The sequence below is a fragment of the Chaetodon auriga genome, chromosome 4 (assembly GCF_051107435.1).
Source record: "Chaetodon auriga isolate fChaAug3 chromosome 4, fChaAug3.hap1, whole genome shotgun sequence".
Taxonomy (NCBI): Eukaryota; Metazoa; Chordata; class Actinopteri; order Chaetodontiformes; family Chaetodontidae; genus Chaetodon; species Chaetodon auriga.
In genome coordinates this window covers 15,726,904-15,737,331 of record NC_135077.1, presented here as the reverse complement: position 1 = coordinate 15,737,331, position 10,428 = coordinate 15,726,904, and the positions used below count along the sequence as shown (strand labels likewise).

Genomic DNA, 10,428 nt, shown 5'->3' with positions numbered 1-10,428 from the left:
ATCGTGGCATCCTGTAATAAGTGAGCAAGAGAGATTTACGATTATGACGACATCAAAATGACGGGGAACGGTGGTAATTTGTAGCATCCTAAATCCTAGAGAGGAAGCGGAACGTGCAAACTTCATTATTCATATTTAGGATTTTGCTACTGATGTGTTCAAGACTAAAGATATTGTTTTTATTTGGACATATTTGGACATTTTCCAGTCCCAGCATTGCTTCTGACCCTCCACACATCCTCCCAGATAACCTGTTAACCATCAACAGTTTATCTGGTGTGTGACATTGATTCGACTGCATGTTTTCTGCTGTTTACAGTTTCCATTTCAGCAGAGGGCAAAGTGGAGTGCAAACGTCAGTCTGAGCTGTTAGAACTGGGTTTAATCTTCTGTGCCGATCAGAATAAGAAGGAAGTGAAATTTGTGCTTCCTGGTGGGTCATTCCCGATCAAATCAGACTTTTTTCATGTATATGCTATTTGACATCAAAAACTGAACTGTGTAAAATATTTTTGCCAAACTTTGATAATGGCATAGATGAAAAAACATCTGAGACTCATTTTCATGATTTTTCATGAAGTTTCGTCAGGAATATCACTCCTAGAGCCACAAAATGGTGTGCAACAGATCCAAATACTTTAAAGGCACAAGCAGGTGTCATATTGTTGGCCTTAGAAAATGCAAAAAAGTGCAAATTGCTCCGTACAGGTCAATGCATGAGGAGAGGATTGGGCACAATAAGAGAGAAAATCCAGCAAAAACATTTACCAGCATTTTATTTTTTGGTGTCAAGTGGCAGCACTGGGCTGTGAAATCTGTCTGTACCTGCACTGATGCCATCAAGTAGAAATTAGCTTTGCTTGGAGATTAAATGATTATCCTTTTATCAAGATGATCATAAGATGATCATAAACCAGGAGGGATTAGTCATTTCTATTCTGGTCTAATTGTCCTCAGTTGCTCCTGTCATGAAGTTTTGATTCATGCACATTTGCATGAGTGTGTGTTACACTCACATCTCTCAGCTCAGCTTAATCTGAAACATCATCTTCCTTTATATAATATCTGCAACCTGTCAGAAAGATTTGTGCTTTTAGAAACACATCCCAATGATTTTTTTTTTTTTTACTTTTTTTAATCGAACAACAAACCTTGGGACTTAAAAATGAGCAAATTATTGATCACAAACTTCTTCCACCTGATTCCCAAATAATGAATGCAAAGTGAAGTATTACATGTTCCCATAAAACAGATAAACTTGTCCTTTAGCACCAGAGAAACACAGTGATCCTCATCCCTTTCAAGCATTTACAAACTATGTCCTGTCTGTGAAGAACTGACCACTTTGAGTGTCAGCACAGTCGAAAATCCCTGATCTGACGCCCTGTTCTCCATGACCCTCACAAAGCTTCTGTTCAGACGCTGCACACCGTGATGAAGAGGGTGACTGAAAACACCCAACGGTCAGAGGGCTGGAGTGATGAAGAAAGTCTTAGAATAAAAAAAAAAAAAAAAAGCAAATCTTTTCTGACTCACACCGCCATCTACTGTTGACTTTTAGTATTACAATATAAATGTTAAAGCTGAAGTTTGGAAATTTATCTGAAATAAAGAAAAGTGATTCTCAAGGTTTTCCCATTTTATTGCATTGCACAGTTTTGTTGCCACACAGAGGTACAACAACTCACCCAAGAAAAACTATGTCTGACTCAGACAAACTCCCTCTCTCTTCCCGTTTTTACATCACACTCTACATCCTCCCAACACGTTTTTGAGATTTTGGGAAGTTTTAACATCCAGTGACTCCAAGCGTCGAATTAAAATACAAAACTGTATGAGTTGCAAACTAAAAATGAGGTACTGGTCATAGCAGCGTCCTATTCAGATGAGTGTGTGCAGGCGAAATGTGAGTGGTGCAATAAAATCGTTTAAGTTCTGTGTCTGGTCATCCAAAATTATTTGTCAGGTTGATATAAAATTCTTGTCTGCCATTTTTCTGGCTCATCTCTCTTGGTTTTCTTAAATAGGGTTAATGTCAGTGAGAAGTGCGGTTTCAAACTCAGACAGGGAGGAGAGTTAGGCCACAATAGTCCTCTGTAGTCGCACTCTTGCTCCTCTTCCAGCAGTTCTTGAGTTTCTCAGCTCAGCACCTGTCTGTGGTGACGGGCCAGTGGGTGTGTGGGTGGACCTGGCGTCGACTTGACCTGTTTGCCAACCTCAGTTTCATCAATGTGCGACTGTGTCAACACGAATACCACTCTCCCTCTCTCAGGAGCAGGAGGAGACAGCCTGGAGGCCCCGTCAGTGGATTTCTTCTCTTCCTTTAGCATGTTTACCGCGGTTTTCCACCTGGAGAGGGAAGAAAGTGAGTCAAGTGTTTGACATGTAACTGGAGCTGGGGAGACACGGCCACAGCCAGGATTAAAAAAAAACTGAGTCAAGAGTACAAAGTGACTATCCTATCACATTCTTTACAACAGTTATGATGTATGTTTGGTAAATTCTATCCCCTTACACAGTCAGGAATACAATTTTAGTGAAGAAACATCAAATCCTGTTATTTTATTGCATGTTTCTGGACTAAAACAGTCCAATTTAAGGATTGTGACTCTTAAAAATAACCTAACCGGGCTAAAAGCTTCAAAATGTAATATAAAGTCTCCCTCATACCATAAAACACCAAAATTCCCTGAAACAGTATCGAGGACATGACCTTGGTGTAATCAGTGGTAGCTACACAGTCCTGTGACGACTTCCATCGTTATATCTGTTGTTTTTAAATGTGTTTTTATAAATAAGCTGAGAAACAGTACAGCTGAATGTAATGTTTATGTTTGGAACATATCAGGGCAGAAGTCAGAGGCAGAGACTGTTTGAAGCTCCCACCTGCAGCCTGAGTGTCAGCTAAACAACTTCTTAAGCTTGGAGAAGAAACCTCCTTCCTCTTCTTTCTGCTGCTGATTCTCCTGTCCCTCCTCTGAGCCGGTCGACTTCGAACCAGAACCTGAAGAGCTGCTGCCCCCTCCTGGACACAAACACACACTGCATGAGCTCAGCTGCTAACGCCACTGCAGTGCAGAGGGATTGACGGACTCTGTGTCTGCGTGTCTCTGAATGACTGAATGGTGGAAATGACCTGTAGAAGGATTAACACCGTTGACGGTCCCCTGAACGTCCGTCTCCTCCTCAGCATACGTCAGCAACAGAGAGCGCTGCCGGCGAGTCAACTTCCTGCAGGAATAAGAGACCAGAAACTTAATGATGTGCAATTGTTCCCTCTTCACAGTGTAATAAAATTACAAATCACACTTACTGCAGAGTTTTTTCTCACATTCAAGGAAGAGAAAAGAATGTAATATCTATGTGGGTCTTACTTTGGCACTCTGATCTTGATGTGAACGTAGTGATCTCCATAGCTGTAGCTGTTCATCCTCCGAATGCCTTTCCCCTGCAGCCGGATCACCTGGTCAGCCTGGCAGCCAGAAGGAATCTGAAAACACAGGTGGCTTTACAACAAACAGGAATGTCCTGCACTGAAACTCTGTGCAAGGAAACGTGTTTGGAGACAAAGACGTGTCCGGTAGATACATCCAGAAAGAATCAATTTAAGCACCAGTACTCCAAAACTGCAGTTAAGTGCTTAACTTGTTGCTTTATACCTCACTTTTATTCATGAATGCTGATTTTTTACAGATACATTAGACTCTCGCTTAGCTTTTAACTATGACTCTAAATAAGTAAGCTCCAGCCGGCAGTGTATTTTGAGTAGGAAGAATGTCCTCAGAGTCCACAGTAGAATTATACATCGTCCACATGGTGCAGCCTTTCCTCTTACTCACCACTATACTGATGGTTTCATAGAGGCCCTGCGCTTTGGCTGTGCCCCCCAGGATGGCCTGAGCTATGGAGATGAACACATCTGAGTGGATGTTTATTCCATTGCGCCTGAACACTGGGCTTCTCTGGACCTGTTCAGACATTTTAGATATAACACTTCAAATTCAAACACTACTCCGGTAACAATAACTACCGAAATGCTTAAAAAACAAGCAAAACTCACCCTGAATGTAATGAGGATTTCATTTTTCCCGACTGACGTGCTCACCGTCTGACCGTCTTCCACTCCTGTGAGAAAACGTCACAAAAATGATTATTTTTGCCAAGCTGTGTTTGTCATGACTGGGTATGAATGGGGCGTCCTGGAAAGGCTCAGTCAAGACAGGTGAGGATGGAGCGAGGTTCACCACTTTGTGAACACGTGATTGTATAAAGGATATTACTTCCGGATATACAGAGAATCTATTGCTCCTTTCCAAACAGATGTGTGAGTTTGTCTCCTCTGCGTGAGGACCCACCAGCTGGTATTGGTACAGTGACCGTCTGCCTCTTCTTGGCCGTTCCTGAACCTCGGCACAGCGTGCAGGGTGTGATTATGATTGACCCCTTCCCGCCGCAGCGTCGACAGGTGGTGCGCATCATGAAAGGACCAGTGTTGACTGTCTCCTGCAGGGGGCACCATTGTCAGTGATGTGGCTGACCAGCAGCTCAGTGGTACATTGATACTGTCAGAGATAAAAGGACACTGGAGCTTGAAAACAGCTGCACAAGCTGAACGGCCGTGCTCACTACTGAAACTCACCATGCCAGTGCCATTGCAATAGTGGCAGTGAGACACTTTGGTGCCAGGCTCGCTGCCCTTCCCATCACACCTCGGGCAGGCGTCATCAATGTTCACAGTCAGCTGCTTATTCGTGCCCTTCGCTGCCTCTGAAAACGTGAGCTCCATCACAAACTGTGGAGAGACAGAAGACAGATCTGACACATGTATTGACATGACAACCCTTTACACTCGATGCACGTTTGACTAATCCTTAATGTAAATATCAATGAAAAGGGGCTGAACCGCAAATTAAAACCTACATGTACAAGAGCGGTTTAGCGTGTAATATGAAAAACTGTTGCAACAGTGACGGGATTCTGACCTCGGGCCTTTGTTCAAACATGCTGTGGACATCTCTGAAGCCCATTCCTCCAGTAAACTCTCCAAAGATCTTCCTGAAGAGCTCCTCAGGGTCTAAGGTGGTGCCCCCGGCCCTGTAGTACTGCTGCTGGCCGGCTCCAGCGCGGTTTGGGTCGAAGCCTGCCGCTCCATATGTGTCATACTGCTTCCTCTTCACCTCGTCACTCAGCACCTTCACACACAAAACAGCAGAGCAGGGACATTCAGGCTTTACTGCTTCTCCTGCACCTTTATGTAACTGGAGGAGAAACTTAATTATCCTTGTACTTCAGTGTTTAATCAGGCTAATTTCCTGCATTTTGAAAGAACCGGCACTGGCCAATGCCTGAGGTCATGAGGTTGATCAAACAAAAAACGTATGCAGACACGTCTAAGACAATGCACATTTTTAATTTCCAATATATTGGATGGAAGTCGTCACAGGACTGTGTACATTAGTAGTTGGGTGCTACTGAGTGCACTAACATTATTTAGCTTTATAAGTTTACAAATTCTAGTTTTACCTCAGAAACAGAGATGCTGCTGTCTGCTAATAAATGCTGCTGTTAAGTGCACTTTATTTTTCATTCATAAGGCTTTTTTTAAATTATTTTGTTTATTGATTACCCCCATCGGTCAACCTCGGCTTTCATGTAATTGGTTTCGCACCTCATAGGCTTCAGCCAGCTTAGCAAATTTCTCTTTGGCCTCTGGGTCATCTGGGTTGGTGTCTGGGTGGAACTTCTTTGCCAGCTGGAGAGAGACAAAAAGCAGGAGGACGACGACATCAGAGAGTGAGAAAGCATCAGATTTAACGGTATCCAAACAAACATTCTTGGTATTTGAGCATCAAAACCCTGCAGACAGTTTCACCACAGTGTGACACAGCAAAGCGTCTCTCTGACCTGGTAGTACGCTTTCTTGATGTCCCTCTGTGAGGCGGTGCGGGAGACACCCAAGACTTCATAGAAGTCCTGCTTGTTTGCAAACCTGCTGCTGGTGTGAAAGGAGTGGCAGGCAGTGCCATGGGGACATCTCATGCCTGCAGAGAAAAGGCCTATTTAACAAGAAGTATGACTCTTTATCCAAATGCTGGTGAGGCGTCTGCAGTATTTCATAACGACGAGCTTATTGTTGTTCACAGCCCCACGAAAAAGTACAATTCTGAGGTATTTGTACTTGAATATTCCCATTTTCTGCTGCTTTATGTTTCAACTCTGCTATATTTCAGAGGCTAATATTGTGCTTTTAATCCACTACATCACTTTAATATCTCAAGCTGCTGCTTACTTTGCAAATCCAGACTAATACTACATAATATAATTTACAAATAAATTGCAAAGTAATGTTATAAACTAAAATAAAACTCAACAGATACCCTGGGAGGAAATTCACAAGCAACCCAGCAGATAAAATGTATATAACTGTTAAAATGAATCCATCTTTATCAGCTTCAAACTTAAAACGATGTACACATTAATACATAAATAATCATAATCCAGCAGTATCATGTATGGTATTCTGAAATGGGCCATTCTGCACAATGATTATTTTACTTTAGGTACTTCAGTATATTCTGATGCCATACTTTTGCAGTTTTACTGAAATACAAGCTGAACTGCACCTACATAAAATGAACATGAACCTATGACCTTTACTTGTAACTGAGCATCCCTACACTAGAGTCCTGCTAGTACAAGTACAAGACCTCAGTATTTCTTCCACCTCTGCCTGTAATACATTAAAAACTTCACTGTGAAATGAATATGGTGTGTCTGCTGTCCCAGCACTAACAACATGACCATGGAAAGCCAAACGATGTGACCCCGAAGGCGGTGTGTGTACATGCTAATACTGATGTAATACTGCCGCACAGTGAAGTTAACACAGACCGGTTACATCATACACAGATCAAGGCTAACCAGCCATGCAGGACTCTGGAGCCTTTAGCCGGTTGTACACTCGTAACGCTGCACACCACAAAGTCTGGACGATGAGGCTTTTGCTCTTAAACAGCCTGTCGGCGTGATGGAAAGTTGCAGTGGACTGCTTATCTAAGAAACTCTTGTGATGTTAAGCTAACTTTAGCTAGCTGTCTCACCTGTCAGTCCCCTCAATGTCACGACATTTCGATGCGTCCAGGAGCTGATGCTAACCGCTATCCCTCCCCGGTGCGTCGGCAGTATCGTCGGTGAAACGTCTCCTGCAGGTCTGGCGGAGACATTCAGAAAACGACCGCTACGACGTCCAGAAGAAACAGATGCTGATAACCAGCGTGTGGTAAACCTGGCAGCGGAGGACGCCATTTTTGCATCACTACCGGTGTCAACGGGTCGGCGGCGGTCTGCGCATGCGCGGGTTTTAAACGTTGACTACATCAGAAGGCAGTGATGGAAAGTAAATAACAACATGTACACCTAATTTTAAGACTAGTACGGAAATCTTTTACTTATGTGAAAGTCCTGCATTTAATATATAAATGTTAAAAAGTATTGGCTTGAAAATATACTTTAAGATATACTTTAAATCCCAAAAGTAAAAGTACTCATGATCCAGAAAGATCCATTTCAGAACAATATGTAATTTAACACAAGATTTTAATTACTGACCATCACTACATTATTCTATTGTTGCAGCTGGTAAAGATGGAGCTAATATAATGTTATCATGTGAATGATAGATTCCCCTAATCTTTATAGAAATGTGTTTGGAGAATGATTTCATTGAAACGTTTTCATATTTTCCAGACTTCAGTGAAGCTGTGCTGCTACCATAAAGATAGATTTCATAAAAATAAACAGTAGATGGCGTCACAGAGCTGTGAGTGACAAACTCCAGCTCTGAAACTGATAGATGATGATAAAATAGTAACAAAAATAATACCGCCATCCTCCAGGGATCACACGGTTCCCAGGCACAGCAGCAGTCAGACTCTTATCTAACCATCTGAAAACTGACGGGACTTTAAGTTTTGTGTCCCAGGGTGAGGGTTCAAAGGTCACTGAGAGGCCGGTGGGGCAGGAACAATGATCCTCTACATCAGTCAGGTGTCAAGACCAAGTCGGACATGTTTTTTTACAGCTTAGTGATTAAAATCTTCGAAATAAACTGACAGAACGTCACTTTTTCTGTACACAAAAAGTGATTTCTTTCATTACATTGGATTTCAGTGCAGAAGCGCTTAGTTTAACCCGACAACACTGTATTTATAAGCTTTACTGAACACACAATAAGTAAGAAAGAGCTTCACATAAGTGCAGGGTTATGAGGTTTGATTTCTAAAAGTTGTATAATCATATAATTTTAGAAACCTATTACACCTTGTCTTATATTAACCTGACAACACCAAGCAAAGATACGCTGTTGGCATGACAGGTGGATGGTATAAGAGACAAGAGCTGAGGAGAAAGATCAAGATTTTCATGTCCAGCATTATGTCAGGGTTTTTTTATGAGGCGAACATGTTGAATGGTTGTCAGTGTGTGTGTGACCTGATGAAAGAGAGGCTCACACCCCCTTTGAGTTTCCCCTCCCTCTTCCCCGCCACCTCGCTCTCATTCTCCACTGTGTCCAAGGCGACCTGCAAAACAGCATCCCAGCAGTGCGTGGCTGTGAGGAATGCATTACCGGAGGAGGCTGACATTTGCCACTCTGTAATGTACATATCACTGTGAGCAGCGCCTCTTGTCTCAGTAAAGATGCTCCGACTTCCAGCATCTGAGCGCCAACACACACACAGGGGCATATTCAGATATAGAAAGATGTGTGCATGTGAGTGCTGACAGGCCAAATATGCTGAATGATGAGCTTCTGTTCACACATTTTGGACATTGGATTTATCACATGACTGGATGGTTGGAGCCACTTCTTCTTATCCTCTGCTCATTCTTGGCTTTTTAATCTCTCCAGCTATGGAGATGGAGGGTCTGAGGTCAAGTCATCTGAGCGGTGGGAGGTGGGGCAGCGGTGTCAATCTTCACTTATGCGCCTGCCCCACACACACAAGGCCCCATCGTGTTGTCACAAAACGCCGGGTTCAAAGCAGCAGTGCTCGGTGCAAGCCTGTGGTTGTAATTAGCGTGTTGGGTTTATGAAGGATGGTAATAGACCTCCATATATCAGACTTGCTGTCAGGCAACCAGCTCGGCTGCCTCATACCTCGGGCTGAAACGCAGACACATGGAGGAAAACAACACGACTGACCCAGATGGCTCCTGAGCAGCTCAAACACATGCAGAGATGTGGGAGAAAGTTTCACCTTTTTGTAGCATGAGCCAAAATCTGATGTCAGCTGTGCATTACAGTTACACTACACTGCATCCACTGAGAATTCTGCAATCTAACTGGCTGGCAGGTGTGCATTAAGTAACCATACAGTATAACCGGACACCCATGACTCAGTCTTAAACTGAGCTGTGTAACCAATGAGATTATTAATTAGTCTGCCATTTTCACACTGCACGAGAGCACACGAGCATGTTCATGAGGTTCATCAAGTCTGAGACGATAATTATGTCATCTGGGTTTTCTCAGGTTGAGCTTGGAGACATTCAGTCTTTTTTTCAGTGTTAATAACTGGGGACATGGGTTATAAGGTCATGGACTTGTACCAAGCAGGAGACCCAATGAACGATGCTCACAAGTAGTAAGTTTGGATCCATTGTTTTTGGAGTTTGACCAATACAAAGGAATAAAAGTAAGGACATCTCTGCTGAATTAATGTTGATTAATTGTTTTTAATCTGTCATTGAGTCCCACAGTTTTATGAAATGCAATCCTAACAATGCCACCAATAGTAAGATGTCCTATATGGAGCATCTGGCTGGCTGGTGGTCACAGTGCGTACATATACTGTGAGTGTGCATTGACTCCTTTGTTGCATCTTTCCCTCTTTCTCTTCCTCACCATTTCCTGCCTGTATCTGTGCTGTCAGCTAATGAAGCCAGCCAATAAAGTCCAAACAAAACAACTTGTTCAGGAAACATTATGCTGCACACTGTACTTTCAAAAAAACATATCTGGCTGTTACATTGGTTCATGGTGGTTCATATGATAATAAACAAAAAATATACCTTGTCACCTAAATTTCCCTGCAGCCCTCCATCACTCCCACCCTGCACCGATCCTTTCTCCTGCTGGTGGTTTTGACGAGAGCGGTGGGAGTCTGTGATGTCCCAGCCTCTCCCGGACAGTCACTGACGTTTTCACATCACGAGTTAACATGAGATAGATGCAGCCAGAGGAGAGGCTGAACATCTCACAATCACTTTTCAGAAACACACACAGCCGCTGTTATCACCGGAGGGCAGAGCGTGTATCAAGAGCAAGAGCGAGCGAGCAGAAGTGAAACCACGTCCAGCATGACGCGCCACACTCCCCTCTGTTATGGAGATGATGCTGCTGTTATGGTTACAGACTGTGCTTCTGAA

The 10,428-nt window shown here is 43.1% G+C and overlaps 1 protein-coding gene across 2 annotated transcripts; it reads right to left on the bottom strand.

Moving 5' to 3' along the window:
• Positions 1 to 1,623: 1,623 nt before the first annotated feature.
• Positions 1,624 to 7,328, bottom strand: LOC143320123 (dnaJ homolog subfamily A member 3, mitochondrial-like). Of its 2 annotated transcripts, none has more exons than XM_076729566.1 (12): positions 7,101 to 7,328; positions 5,905 to 6,041; positions 5,669 to 5,752; positions 4,983 to 5,192; positions 4,640 to 4,792; positions 4,356 to 4,503; positions 4,061 to 4,125; positions 3,840 to 3,968; positions 3,375 to 3,490; positions 3,137 to 3,231; positions 2,887 to 3,025; positions 1,624 to 2,349 (listed from the first exon to the last, which is right to left on the bottom strand). In XM_076729566.1, exons 1-11 carry the CDS (start codon positions 7,303 to 7,305, stop codon positions 2,901 to 2,903), a joined length of 1,467 nt encoding a protein of 488 aa, XP_076585681.1. In that variant the 5' UTR covers positions 7,306 to 7,328; the 3' UTR covers positions 1,624 to 2,349; positions 2,887 to 2,900. The 2 variants fall into 2 exon arrangements, with proteins under 2 accessions (XP_076585681.1, XP_076585682.1); XM_076729567.1 differs by having other exon boundaries at positions 2,213 to 2,349; positions 2,887 to 3,022.
• Between the last annotated feature and the right edge of the window lie 3,100 nt (positions 7,329 to 10,428).

What these genes read in the sequence shown, in the direction of transcription:
- LOC143320123 (XM_076729566.1), bottom strand. Translation starts at nt 7,305, where the DNA reads ATGGCGTCCTCCGCTGCCAGGTTTACCACACGCTGGTTATCAGCATCT. An exon ending in AGCTGGCTGAAGCCTATGAG is followed by an intron (nt 5,193 to 5,668) that starts GTGCGAAACCAA and finishes TTGTGTGTGAAG; the next exon opens with GTGCTGAGTGACGAGGTGAA. An exon ending in CACTGTACCAATACCAGCTG is followed by an intron (nt 4,126 to 4,355) that starts GTGGGTCCTCAC and finishes GTTTTCTCACAG; the next exon opens with GAGTGGAAGACGGTCAGACG.